General features: G+C 48.3%; 2 protein-coding genes across 2 annotated transcripts in view; one reads left to right on the top strand and one right to left on the bottom strand.

The window, feature by feature from the left end:
* LOC123158544 (hydroquinone glucosyltransferase-like) overlaps positions 1-3,849 on the top strand; it is a 28,431-nt gene extending 24,582 nt beyond the window's left edge. Inside the window, exons 4-6 of the mRNA XM_044576484.1 lie at positions 3,192-3,463; positions 3,630-3,698; positions 3,760-3,849. Coding sequence (XP_044432419.1) covers positions 3,192-3,463; positions 3,630-3,698; positions 3,760-3,849 — 431 coding nt within the window. The remainder of the gene's footprint in view (positions 1-3,191; positions 3,464-3,629; positions 3,699-3,759) is intronic.
* A 530-nt stretch (positions 3,850-4,379) lies between these two features.
* Positions 4,380-11,443, bottom strand: LOC123158543 (uncharacterized methyltransferase At2g41040, chloroplastic-like). Its single transcript, XM_044576483.1, has 5 exons — positions 11,330-11,443; positions 10,729-10,835; positions 5,101-5,362; positions 4,853-4,995; positions 4,380-4,497 (listed from the first exon to the last, which is right to left on the bottom strand). The coding sequence occupies exons 1-5, from the start codon at positions 11,441-11,443 to the stop codon at positions 4,380-4,382; spliced, it is 744 nt and encodes a 247-aa protein (XP_044432418.1).
* Positions 11,444-14,480: the final 3,037 nt, after the last annotated feature.

The raw sequence follows: 14,480 nt of genomic DNA, 5'->3' as shown, positions 1-14,480 counted from the left end.
CCACATGGCTACCCGTAGCCATGAGTCCCGGTTGTATATCGGCCATGGCCGGCGCCCTCCACTAGGGCATGTGTAGATGTTCAAGTGTGAATTGGGGACAAAAGTTGGTTATGCCGAGAGGGCTTACTGGAAATGCACCATAGGGGGATAGGGAGAGATTTGATGAGAAAAGAATAAGTATGCATAAGAACCTTAAAGGTAGTTAAACACAATAGTTGTTGAACCTATAATATGTACGCACGGTTGCAGCGCACGGGTAATTACCTAGTATTGTCTTAAAAGGAATGTGCTATCCCTGGATGGTTGCTGCACCACACTCCAGGGCCTTATTTGGTACAGATTGGAGGATGATCTGCCCCCCACATTTTCGATCCAACGACACGTATTCGAGTTTCCAGGTTTCCAGTGAATGTCAGTTTTAGTCATATAGATTCTCCGTCGTTTCCATTGACTGAGCTGGCTCCCGTGTGTTGAGGGCTTTCTACACTTGCAGAAGTTCTCTAGATCAAAACGCAAACAAAAGTTGACACTAATTCGACAACACTGTTGTGTGAAGTGGACACATCACATGGATTAGGTTAGCTAGAGTCCTTGTGATAGCAAATAGAACCATAAATAAATGGGCATTTTGGGCTAAAGGCTTAGCCATGAGTCTCCGACCTTGTTCGGGCAAAAAACGACCGGTTGAGAGTGATCCATCGGTTCCTCGAGTAATGCATTACCTTCAGTGAAGTTACCATTTTAAGCCAAAGGTACAGCCACGAGCCTGCTTGACTCGTTCGCACAAACTAGGCAAAAAAGGCACGTTCCATCGGTCCACCTGACCTGCAGCCTGACTTTCGGTGGTGGAGAGTGGAGGCTGTGTGTGAGTTTGGTACCCAAACCCAAATGAATGGCGCGTGAAGTGATGGAGGGTGCTAGAAATTGAAGAGGGGACTGCACGCACCATGTTGGTTCAAATTTGGGGAGGAGGAAACTTGGTGGAAGTTGCAGCATCAAGCTCACATCGCATCGCATGTCATCAAGCTTAGTGCAGGTTAACACACGCGCACACAGACACGATTTTCGCGGCTGCCGTCGTCGTCGAGGAACTGAACCGTACCGTACCGGGGGCATGCAGTTTCCCGGAAGTTGCTAGGATGGCAATGCATGTATAAAACGGCCCCCGGCCACTCTCTCACACCACTTACGTAGCTAGGGTGTCGCCCCGTGTCTCCAAGCTGAGGCCGCCGTCTCTGCTTCGGTCGTCTGCAACTACGAGTACCAACTTGGAGGAACGGCGGCAAACCCACCAGCCGCCGGCACGGCGCACCGGAGGCCCTGCGCGCGCGGTTGAAGCCTGATACATTATTTATCCGGTCTCTGTCCACACTTATACAAAGTTGAGTCATCTATTTTGAAACGCAGGGAGTAGTATGGATATATATATGTGACTGCAGACCAGAGAGGAACTTCTTCATTTAACTTGTACTAGTTGATCTGATTGCTAGCGGATTATATATGTAGCTTAATTACCTTGGGCAGTTTTTTTTTCTATTTTTGTGGGCTGGGCCTGGGCTGTTAATTTGTTGCACCGACACATGCTGGCTAGCTACTTTGTGGTACCATGCAAAAAAGCTACTTTGTGGTACAAGTTTGCATTGCATTGCAGTAGGTGAGATGATCGACTCTGCATACTCAACTATTACTATTTTTGGTCATCGATACAAAAAGAAAAACAAATAAGTATCTGTCTGGCTTTACCATGTGTTTTAAACAAGAAGAAAAACAATTAAATAAACACGTGGAGTATATATCTGCCTTTACAATGCACCATGTACAGTATGTATTACTGGCTGGAACAAGTAATTTACAGTATGTGGTGCTCCCTCCGTTCACAGATACATGATGTTCTAACTTTTTTCTGAATCGGATTTATATAAACATATTTCAGTGTGTTTGTTCACTCATTTCAGTCCATATGTAGTTCATATTGAGATATCCAAAACATCTTAAATTTGTGAACGAAGGGACTATTAAATAAACACTTTTACTTTTGCCATGATTTCAGTTTCCTACATTGGGCAAGTGTGGTAGCTTCTCACCGACACAATGGAACAAGTAGAGATTTGGGCATCCATCTTCGTTGATCCTCTTCCAAGCCAGGTATATATATATTTACTTTGTTGATCGATCAGCTCACATATTTATGCTAGACACCATGCATGACTAGTTACCAATATGCTTGGTTTCATTTCAAAAAAAATGGAGCTGGCCTGAATTTCTAAAATAAAAACCCATAAATAATCTGAAAGAAGACTATAAACACAAACAAAATAGTCAATAAAAAGTATAGAAGCATATTCCCTGGTTTTTAGCCAACTTTCATTTAAACTGGATGTAATATAGCTCTTATTAAATCTTGGATATATAATTCGTAAGGGGCTAATCAAAATCCTAGCACAAAATTAACATATGTTTCATTGCTCTGATGACAGGCGGAGATTGAAGTTTACTCAATATCCCTGGATTATGACACCACGGACTACCAAGCACTCTTAGAAGGATCCCAAGATGAACATGATTTGGACAGATTGCTGAAATGTATGATGTTTAATTGTTGCGTCCATTCCAAACTTCATTACACAAGCAAGAATTTTATCCATGGTCTGACTTTGAAACCAATTAACATATGAAGCTTTCCTTGCAGGTTCATTCAATCCTACTTATATAAAGGAGGCAAATTTAACTCATGAGGCAAGATTTTTGCACATGCAAAAGTACAAACTTGCCAATAAATGAACATGGCAAATGGTACTGAAAATATGTATCATCATTGCAGATTGAATGCAGATTTTATTCACCAACTAGTGACCATGGCATGGCAATACAAACACTTGAACCTGCTCCACCGGAGGTGTTGCCTGAGAAAGAGGAGGCCCTTGACACCATGGCCCTTGGCGGCGGCGGAGGAGTAGGAGGAGGAGGAGGAGGAGGAGAGGAGGAGGAGGAGGAGGAGGAGATGAGAGAGGGAGGAGCGTACAGGTACCCGCCGCCTTGTCATCGAAGAAGCAGGAGGCTTGCACCCACCGCCACACTGCTGGAGGAGGGGGCCTGCCATCTACTAGGTATGAATTATATAGGATCCATTCGTTGCAATATACGACTTGTCATTGTCTCAAGTAGTTAAATACATATGCTATGAGCTTCAGGTTACATGCCAAAAAGTGGTTGGAAGCACGGGAGTCGCGTGAGAAGTGCACGCAAGAGAGGAACGTGGTCGATAAACATGGAACCATGCTCCCGTGACTTCTCCTCTGCAAGTGAAGGCCACAAACATGGGGGCAGAAGAAACAACGACCATTGGACATTTGAAGAGGTGAAAGAGCTAGTGGATGGTGTATCTGTATATGGGGTTAGACATTGGACTAAATTGAAGAATGAAAGGTTTCCGATATCAGTTCGAACGGCGGAGCATCTTAAGGTATAGTCAATTGGTGATTTATTGCACCCTAAAGCACATGCATCTATAGATATTATCTCTGTTCATTAATTTGTTGTTTCTCACATTTTTCTCTGTTAATCTTTTATTTATCTATATTTTTTTATTGCAAAATATGACAATTTTTATGTTTTCTTTAATCATTCAGGATAAATGGAGAAACTTGTTGAAAGCCTACACGGTCAGGCCCACATCTAAAAAGAAGGTTATTCCACAAGTATGCTGAATTCATTATGGAACACCACTGGTTTTCATCTCTTTCATTTCTTAAATTCCAGGCAAATTTGAAAAGAAGGATCTCGCCTCCTATAGATAAGGATTGTGTCGAAAAGATCCAGAGGCTAGCAGCTGATTACCCTAAAAAATGAAGCTGCACTAGTGAATGCTACAAGACATCGTATACTACTTTTGGTGTAGCAGTGACCTAGCAACAAGCGTTCTATTATTTTTCTAGAACTGCGAAGCATAGGCTGCCATATTAAGTGTGTCGAGAGTTGAGAGTAGATTGAGCCATCTGGAGGGAGCAGCTTCTATCTCCTGCCTAACTACCTAGACAGACTAGTGAAGCACTCTGTATTAATGTAATGGGGAGGAGGTCTCTAGATAAGGTACACAGGTCATCGCATGATGCCCTGTTCCTGCACAAAGCTGTTCAACCCAAATTAACTAAGAACTTAACTATTGAGGTCGACTTTATAGACGCATTCAGCAGTTAATAACTAACAGAAGTACAGGTCATTATTTCTCATGTAATCCCAAAGTGGTGTAAACTCTCTGGATTGGCTAATTGTTCATTGGACTCTGACAAACAAGATCGCAATTCCGAAGACACCAGTTTTACCATGTTAAGTTACGAACCATGTACAATATTGAATCAAAAGTGCAAATGAGACAGGTACTATACCGCATTTGAAGGGCATGGCCAACAATGGATAGCAGCTCCAGCATGAATGGCATCAATTGAACCTGAAGCAAAAGGGAGCCTCGAAATATCGGCCCTTACGAGAGCGAGGTTCCTGCAGAACCAAAAGAAGAGAACAGTAAGTATTTGCTAGAAGCATCATCGAATACTGCTAATGAATGTTCACGATTACTGTAGTGTACTTGGATCAAAAAGAACATTCTGAGGTAGTAATAGATTGAACTAAGGGAGCACAATATCGCTTATTCACATGCCGTTCAATTAGATGCTGACCACATAGATCTTAGTCTTTTTGGTATTAAAGAAAAATAAAGCACTAGTTTCCACACAAAAAATAGATGGCCCAAGTTGTCTACTTGATGGTTTGTTAGAGTTGGATGTTGGATGTTACAGGACCTTTTTTCAATCCTCACAGGAAAAGCTCAAAATAAGCACGAAGGAAAGCTCACGTGTTCATAGGGGTTTCTTCTTGTTTGATGTAGTCATAGCATTGGCGGAGGATATTCTCAGAAAAGTCCGAAGCAATCACAGATGAGTATGCCCCGGAGCTTACAAACTTCCTTGAAAACAAGCCACAAAACATGAATATTATCTTGACATGAAAGAGTGGCGATCATTTTTTGTTGCAACACAAAAACATGAAGCACCAAATACTTGGCTTTGAGAGATTTACGACTTAATATAAATAGTTTCTCACTGAGAAGTAACAGCTTAAGGCCGTGGAATTGAAGGATGAAGCAGCCAAGAAATGTACCTCTTCATCGTGGCCAGGGAAGCCACTCCGGTTGAAGTTTTGAAGAAAGGAGACAAGCGGGCTCCTGAACAGCTCAGTCCTAGCAGGCTTCAGTTCACTGTATTCTTTCATGCCTGAGGTGACAGTGAGATCCAGGAAGATATCTTTCCTGGTGAATGACTGGTTGCATTTTGAACATTTAAATCCTGACCTATAAATTGCTAGCCTGGGACACACGTAGAAGCCAAAACAACATAAATCCTAACTGTAAGACAATAAGTTTTGGGGAACCAGCACAACCCTCTAGGGGTGGCTTATCTCATTATATATAATGGTTGTGTTACAATATGTACCATATACGTACATAGGTACAGAAGCTATACATAGTCTAACACCCTCCCTCAATCTTAGCCACTTTCTAAAGAACTGAGAAGGGTAAGATTGCGCCTACAAGCCTCAAACTGTGGCAGCGGTAAAAGCTTAGTGAAGATGTCTGCAAATTGATCCTTAGATGAGATAAACTTGATCTGGAGTTGCTTCTGTGATACACGTTCCCGTACAAAGTGATAGTCAACTTCAATGTGTTTCATTCGGGCATGAAATACTGGATTTGCAGAAAGGTATGTAGCACCGATGTTATCACACCAAAGAATAGGAGGCTGTGGTTGAGACAAACCCAACTCCTGAAGCAAAGACTGCACCCAAATAATCTCTGCAGTAGCATTAGCCACAGCCTTGTACTCAGCTTCAGTACTGCTACGTGACACAGTAGCCTGTTTCCGAGCACTCCAGGCGATCAAATTAGAGCCAAAGAATACTGCATAACCCCCCGTGGATCGCCTGTCATCTGGGCTACCAGCCCAATCTGCATCAGAGAAGGCCGAAAGGACCCGAGAGGAAGTCGGCCGAATATGCATACCAAATGTCAGGGTGAACTGAACATAACGAAGAATGCGTTTAACAGCAGCCCAATGAGTATCTCTGGGAGCCTGAAGATACTGACAAACCCTGTTAACAGCATAAGAGATATCTGATCTCGTGATCGTCAAGTACTGAAGTCCACCAACAATGCTCCTGTACTCTGTGGCATCCGCAGGAGACAAAAGCTCACCATCAACAGCTGTTATCTTGTCGGTAGACGACATGGGTGTGGTGGTCGGTTTGCACTTCAGCATGCCAGCTCTCTGTAACAACTCCAAGGAGTACTTCTTCTGCGTAAGGACAAGACCAGTAGCACGAGAAGTGACCTCAACTCCAAGAAAGTAGTGAAGCTTCCCAAGATCTTTGACCGCAAAATCAGCACCAAGAGAGCAGACAAGAGCATCAGCAGCATACTGAGAAGAGCTGACAAGGATAATATCATCGACATATACCAAAAGATACATAGTGACTTCTGGCTTCTGTAGAAGAAATAACGAAGTGTCAGTAGTAGACGGCACAAACCCATGAGCACGAAGGGCAGAGGCAAGGCGGGCATGCCAGGCACGAGGAGCTTGCTTCAAACCATATAGTGCTTTGGAAAGACGACAGATATAGTCAGGACGATCAGGATCAGAGAAACCAGGCGGCTGTTTCATATAAACCTCTTCCTCCAAAAATCCATGTAGAAAAGCATTCTGCACATCAAGTTGACGAAGTGACCAACCACGAGAAACCGCAATGGAGAGAAGAAGCCGAATAGTGGTGGGCTTGACGACAGGACTGAAGGTGTACTCATAGTCAAGACCATGACGCTGCCGAAAACCGCGAGCAACAAGTCGCGCTTTGTAACGCTCAATAGATCCATCCGAATGCTTCTTCACTTTGAATACCCATTTTGAGTCAATAACATTTACCCGTGGTGGTGGAGGAACGAGAGTCCATGTCTTGTTACGAAGAAGAGCATGAAACTCCTGCTCCATAGCCTCTCGCCAATGTGGAATGCGCAGGGCAGCCTGATATGAGCGAGGCTCAGAAGATGGATCCGCAACAGCAGCAGCCAAACAAGCAGCCAACCAAGCAATCGTACCATCCTTACGTTCCTTAGGTTTGAAAATGCCACTGCGACTGCGTGTATGTGGACGGGACACAGGAACCACCGAGGTCGACGGAGCAGCCTGCAACGGGCTGGAGGACGGCGACGTTGACGAGTCAGCCGGTGACGAGGAGCCAGTCACGGTAGCATCGGACTCGGTTGGCGAAGAAGGCCGACCCACCGGCGAAACCGGCAGAGCATACGAAGCAGCTGGCGACTCCGGCATCACAGACCGGGCCGATGGCGAGCTCGGCATAGTGGGCCGTGGCGCGGCCGGTGTCGCGGGCCGATCCGCTGATGAAGGCGACGTGAGGACCCGAGCCGCGAGCGAAGATGGCGTGACGGGCCGAGCCGCAGGCGAAGACGGCGTGACGGGCCGAGCCGCGGGCGACTCGGCGGCCGCTGGCGAAACAGACCGAGCAGTGGAGATGCTCGGCGCGACAGGCTCGTCGGGTGACCATGCATGGGCACGCGAATCGATGCCATGCAACATAGGGCGATCGACGTGCCCACCAGAAGATGACGATGATGATGGTGAATCCTCCAACAGCTCCAAACGAGCTCCACGTCCGGTTCCTGCACCATGGTTAGGTAACAGCAAAGGAGAGTATGCAACATCATCAAATTGGTCAGAAGCAACAGAGGATGAATGCAGGGATGGTGGTTCGACAGTAGACACGGGAAGGTTGGCAAAGGGAAAAACATGCTCATCAAACACGACGTCCCGAGATATATAGACACGATTAGTGGGAACATGAAGACATTTGTAACCTTTATGAAGAGAGCTATAGCCAAGAAAAACACACTTCTTAGAACGAAACTCAAGCTTGCGCTTGTTATATGGACGAAGATGCGGCCAGCAAGCACACCCAAATACCTTGAGAAAGGTATAATCAGGTTGTTCATTAAGGAGAACCTCAATGGGAGTCTTCATGTTTAAAACACGAGTAGGAGTACGGTTGATGAGAAAGCATGCAGTGGTGAAAGCATCACTCCAAAACCGAAACGGAACAGATGCATGGGCCAAAAGAGTAAGACCAGCTTCAACAATATGACGATGCTTACGTTCGACTGAACCATTCTGCTGATGTGTATGTGGACATGCTAAACGATGAGCTATCCCAAGCGACTGAAAGAAAGAGTTGAGGTTGCGATACTCGCCCCCCCCAGTCTGACTGGACATGAACAATTTTGTACTTGAGAAGACGTTCAACATGTTTTTGAAACTGAACAAAAATATCAAACACATCAGATTTGCGTTTAATAAGGTAAAGCCAGGTAAAGCGACTATAAGCATCAACGAAACTGATATAGTAATTATGACCACTGACAGAAGTCTGAGCAGGACCCCATACATCTGAAAACACAAGTTCTAAAGGATGTTTCACCTCACGACTGGACTCCGAAAAAGGAAGTTGATGACTCTTCCCCTGCTGACAAGCATCACACACTGCTACATCTTTATGACTAGACAAACTAGGAAGCTCATGACGACGCAAAATATGACGGACAATAGGTGTGGCCGGGTGACCAAGACGAGCATGCCACTGTGACAGAGAGACCCGAACTCCACTGAAAACACGAGCGACACCAGGATGCTCCAGACGGTAGAGGCCCTGGCACAACCGCCCACTAAGAAGAATGTCCCTCGTGCCCCGATCCTTAATAAAAAGATCAAAAGGGTGAAATTCACAAAGCACATTATTATCACGTGTGAGTTTAGGAACTGAAAGAAGATTACGGGTCACAGATGGAACTCGAAGAACATTGCAAAGCTGAAGACTCCTATTGGCATGTCTAGTGAGAAGAGATGCTTGACCAATATGAGAGATGTGCATACCTGCTCCATTGGCGGTGTGGATCTTGTCGGAGCCATGATAGGGTTCACGAGTGTGAAGCTTCCCCATCTCGCTGGTTAGATGCTCTGTCGCCCCAGAGTCCATGTACCAGTGTGGATCGATGGAGTAGGACTGAGTGTGTCCCTGTTGCTTCTGCGGCGCGGGACGATCAGCCATGGCGACCTGACGGGCATTGTTGCGTGTATCTTTGCCGTCATTGCCAAGACCAAGGAAGCTTCGCTGGAAGCGCTTATGACACTTGGAGGCCCAGTGCCCATCGCGGCCACAAAGCTGACACACACGTGGACCGCCAGCCCCAAGGGAGACCGGGGTGATGAAGAAGAGCGGCCACCCTTGGTGGCGGCGTTGGCCGAGAGGGAGCCAGTGCCCCTCGTGCGGCGAGTCTCGACCCGTTGCTCAGTGAGAAGGAGCCGAGAGAAAACCTCGTGTGCCAGCATGGGTGTCGAGTTGCCCCGCTCGTTGATGATCTCGACTAAGGCATCATACTCCTCATCAAGACCATTGACAATAAATGAGTTGAACTCAGAGTCGGTGAGGGGCTGTCCAATGGAGGCCAATGTGTCGGCGAGGCCCTTGACCTTGTTGTAGAACTCAGTGGCAGTGGAGTCAAGCTTCTGACACTCTCCAAGCTGACGACGGAGTGCAGAGACACGAGCCTGGGACTGCGCTGCAAAGGTGCGCTCAAGGATGGTCCAGGCCTCATGAGACGTCTTCGCGAAGACAACAAGGCCGGCAACTGCCGGCGAGAGCGACCCCTGGATGGAGGAGAGGTTCGCCTGGTCCTGCCCCGTCCAGACGCGATGGGCCGGATTGTAGACCGGACCGTGCACGCTGTCTACCAGCGCGGGTGGGCAGGGAAGCGATCCGTCGACGTAGCCTAGCAGGTAGTGACTCCCCAAGAGCGGGAGAACCTGCGCACGCCAGAAGATGTAGTTGTCGGCGGAGAGCTTGATGGTGATGAGATGACCGAAGTGAAACGGCGGCGGCGAAGACAATCCCATCGAGGAGGCTGCCTGGGGTGCAAACACCATGGAGGCAGCCGGAGGCACCGAAGCCGATGCGGGAGGAGGCGGGACTGCAGCCAGGGCGGGCGCCGCAAAGCTCGCGGCCGGTGCGGACGCCGCAAGGCCCGCGGCCGGGGCGGACGCCGCCAACCCCGCCAGCGGGGCAGTGTGATCCGCTTGCGGCAGGAGCGGCGGGATGACGCCTGCGGAGTCCGCAGCGGACGGCGGCGCCGCGGTGTGGACCACGAGGTCACGCCCAAGCGAGGGCGCCGGCGGCGTGAAGAAGACGGAGCCGATGCTCCTTGTCCCGATCGGAGCCGGAACAGAGACGGCATCGAGCGGGAGGTTGAGCAGAGCCGCAAGAGAGGCCGGGAGGAAGCCCGCAGCAGTGGAACCGGTGGTGGCGGCGCTCGACATGGCGGCGGCGCGATCGGTGGCGCGGCGGCGGCGGTGAAGGCGGCGGCGGCTGCGGCGGCGGTGCGGGTATTAGGGTTTAGAAGCGGAAGCGATCGTAACCTAGCGTGATACCATGTAAGACAATAAGTTTTGGGGAACCAGCACAACCCTCTAGGGGTGGCTTATCTCATTATATATAATGGTTGTGTTACAATATGTACCATATACGTACATAGGTACAGAAGCTATACATAGTCTAACACTAACCCAGCCAACAGCATTGCATGAGATGAACGTAACTCATGGACTATAGACATACAGGTTCATGCCTGACGGGCCTTTCCTTATCAGTGGTTCATAGCAAACAGGGCATGCGAACACCTCGGTTTTTAAAGCATCATTCTGCTCTGTTTTGATCTCCTGAAACTGTTCGCATGGTGAGTGTCAGTTTCACCCACGGTATGAATAAAGTCCAAACTTGACATAAGATCAAACGCTTACACTTAATGCGACTGTAAACTATGCTACTTAAACAGGCAGCTTCTTTTCCAAAGCATGCACGATCGCTTGCTAGCAAGATTAGCTCTTCAGAGTTAAATAGTGGAAGCTAGATTGCAGAGACCACTCATCCTAGATTACAGAAATACAGATATCAGCAGCCATATAACCATTTAGCTTGGTCACTAATCTACCACGCCAGGTTCAGTCCTTCCCTCTGGTAGCCAAATACCAGCAGTGCACGCCATGACGACACGCAGCACCTCCCCAAACTGAAAAACTCTGCTAAACTTACGGCTAGCTCGAGTCGATTGACTACTCTACTAAATACAAAGTTTGGTTCCTGCCAAAGCCCCGCATAGGCATAACACCAAACACCTGAGATGAGAACCAGCTAGTGGGGTAGGACGGTAGGTACATGCCGGGCCGAGGGCGATGGCCGCCGCGGCGACGGCCAACCGGTGAGCCAGCAGCGGCAGGCCTGGGCTGCGGCCAAGGCGGCAGGGAGCCGCCGCGGCTCTCACAGCGAGCGCCATGGGCGACGCAGAGCTGCAGTTGCAGTAGTACGCTGCAACCTGGAGCCTGGAGACGCGCCGGCCGGCGAAGGTCCGGCAGGGGAAGGAAGACCGGAAGAGGAGGGGCGTGTTTTTTTTTGAGATTCTAAAAAAAAGGAGGGGCGTGATTTTTTTTTAGCGAGAGGAGGGGGGTACTGGTGGTGGGCTCATCTCATGCGTGGCGCCACTAACTCCAATTGTCACCGCCCCTCCTCCGGATCGGATCCATACCTGACCATCTAGGTCGGCCTTGTCGGGCCACGCTTAAACGTGTCTGGCATGACACATTTAAGTAAATGTGACGGTTGTGACACGTTTATTCCCTAACGGATCGTTCATCACATTTAACCTTTTCTTACCAAATTACTTCAAAATATGGTACGTTTACTCATATTTAAACTTGCTGGAAGGGTAGATTTTACATAACTACTAATAAGCATACTGAATAATAGATTAAGGTATAGAAATAGGGCAGTGATCTGCGTCAGTCAGGCGATTGGGAGCCCAGCTAGGTCCTCTCGCGAGTTGTGGAGTCGCCACCCTCTTGGTCATTAGATCTCGCCTCCACTGTCGTTGTTTCCTTTGCCCACTGCTCGCACCAAAAACGTGGGGGATAGAGCTAGCATCAGCGAGCACCGCCCCCTCCCCGCGTCACAGCTCATCGTTGTCACCATTGCAGCATGCCGACGTATTGTCGCCATTCGCCTCTCGTTGTCGCTGGCCCCTGGGTTCCCTCATATCATCGTCGTGGAGGCACTAACAATGCACATCCTCCGGTCTAGCATCTTGCATCGACGATCACAGCACCGCACCTCACCGATTGCACCATCGCCAACTGGACGCGGTTGTTTGCAGCATCATCGGCAACCGCTATGATGTCTACTACACAACCTTCTTATTGTAGACATTGTTGGGCCTGCAAGTGCACAGGTTTGTAGGACAGTAGCAAATTTCCCTCAAGTGGATGACCTAAGGTTTATCAATCCGTAGGAGGCGTAGGATGAAGATGGTCTCTCTCAAACAACCCTGCAACCAAATAACAAAGAGTCTTTTATGTTCCCAACACACCCAATACAATGGTAAATTGCATAGGTGCACTAGTTCGGCGAAGAGATGGTGATACAAGTGCAAAATAGATAGTAGATATAGGTTTTTGTAATCTAAAATAATAAAAACAGCAAGGTAACTAAGGATAAAAGTGAGCGTAAACGGTATTGCAATGATAGGAAACAAGGCCTAGGGTTCATACTTTCAGTAGTGCAAGCTCTCTCAACAATAATAACATAGATAGATCATATAACAAGCCCTCAACATGCAACAAAGAGTCACTCCGAAGCCACTAATAGCGGAGAACAAACGTAGAGATTATGGTAGGGTACGAAACCACCTCAAAGTTATTCTTTCGGATCAATCTATAAAAGAGTTCGCACTAGAATAACACCTTAAGACACAAATCAACCAAAACCCTAATGCCACCTAGATACTCCATTGTCACCTCAAGTATCCGTGGGCATGATTATACGATATGCATCACACAATCTCAGATTCATCCAACCAACACAAAGTACTTCAAAGAGTGCCCCAAAGTTTCTATCGGAGAGTCAAGAACGTGTGCCAACCCCTATGCATAGGTTCCCAATGTCACGAAACCCGCAAGTTGATCACCAAAACATACATCAAGTGGCACATGATATCCCATTGTCACCACAAATAATCATGGCAAGACATACATCAAGTGTTCTCATAAAGACTCAATCCGATAAGATAACTTCAAAGGGGAAACTCAATTCATCACAAGAGAGTAGAGGGGGAGAAACATCATAAGATCCAACTACAATAGCAAAGCTCGGGATACATCAAGACCATGCCATAGATGGAACACGAGAGAGAACACGAGAGAGAGAGAGAGATCCAACACATAGCTACTGGTACATACCCTCAGCCCCGAGGGTGAACTACTCCCTCCTCGTCATGGATAGCGCCGGGATGATGAAGATGGCCACCGGTGATGGGTTCCCTCTCCGGCAGGGCGCCGGAACGGGCTCCCGAGAGGTTTTTGGTGGCTACAAAGGCTTGCGGCGGTGGAACTCCCGATCTATCTTCTGTTCTGGAAGTTTTAGGATACAATAGTATATATGGGTGCAGGGGGTACGTCGATGGAGCTATGGGTGATGGGGTTATGTACCTAGGGTAGGGTCATGGACCTGTTCCAAGTAACTTACCCTAGGACATCCCTAGAAGAGGTCGCCTTCCAGTCGACCAACGAGGATTCACTCGACTGGCCTGAAGGACTCGACCACGAAGACTCACTCGACCACCAGGAGGTCAAGAGGCACTCTGCACCGCAACGGCCTGTAATTAAGTAGACTTTATGATAGTAAAGGCACTTTATGTGGGGCGTTACCAGTAACGCCCCAGACTTAACTCACCTTAAACCCTCTCCTACATGGGCTGGCTGGGGTCCTGGCGCACTCTATATAAGCCACCCCCCTCCACAGGCAGAAGGGTTCGGCACCTGGTAATCCGTACATTCATAATCCACTCGACCGCCTCCGGGCTCCGAGACGTAGGGCTGTTACTTCTTCCGAGAAGGGCCTGAACTCGTACATCCTTTGTGCTTACAACCTCTCCATAGCTAGGACCTTGCCTCTCCATACCTACCCCCCACTCTACTGTCAGGCTTAGAACCACGACAGTTGGCGCCCACCGTGGGGCAGGTGTTTTAGCGATTTTGTGGAGAAGTTGCGATTCTTCCGAGTACTTTCATCATGGTGTCTGCTGGAATTTTGGTCGAGGGTCAAGAGATCCGTCTCGGCGCTCTCGCCTTCATCGCCGACGACTCCGCATGGCTCCAGGAGGCTCCACTCGACGTAGATGCGCTCCCCGTCCGCGGTGCGACGCATTTTCGCGCATGTGTCCGCGGCGTTCTGCTGCGGCAACCATCGACCCAGTATCGGTCGGCTCCTCCATCTTCCACCCTCCCGGTCTCCCGCCAGCGCAAGCGCTCAGGCCGGTCGAG

Source organism: Triticum aestivum, chromosome 7B, assembly GCF_018294505.1.
Source record: "Triticum aestivum cultivar Chinese Spring chromosome 7B, IWGSC CS RefSeq v2.1, whole genome shotgun sequence".
In the NCBI taxonomy this organism is placed as follows: domain Eukaryota; kingdom Viridiplantae; phylum Streptophyta; class Magnoliopsida; order Poales; family Poaceae; genus Triticum; species Triticum aestivum.
The sequence above is the reverse complement of the archived record's forward strand: the minus strand, read 5'-3'. Positions and strand labels throughout refer to the sequence as shown.

Excerpts from the sequence above, each read along its gene's own strand:
- LOC123158543 (XM_044576483.1), bottom strand. The coding sequence starts at position 11,443 with ATGGCGCTCGCTGTGAGAGCCGCGGCGGCTCCCTGCCGCCTTGGCCGC. Across the intron at positions 10,836-11,329 it reads CGGCCATCGCCCTCGGCCCG|TTTCAGGAGATCAAAACAGA; the intron begins GCATGTACCTAC and ends CCATGCGAACAG. Across the intron at positions 4,996-5,100 it reads CCTTAAGCTGTTACTTCTCA|ATAATATTCATGTTTTGTGG; the intron begins GTGAGAAACTAT and ends TTTCATGTCAAG.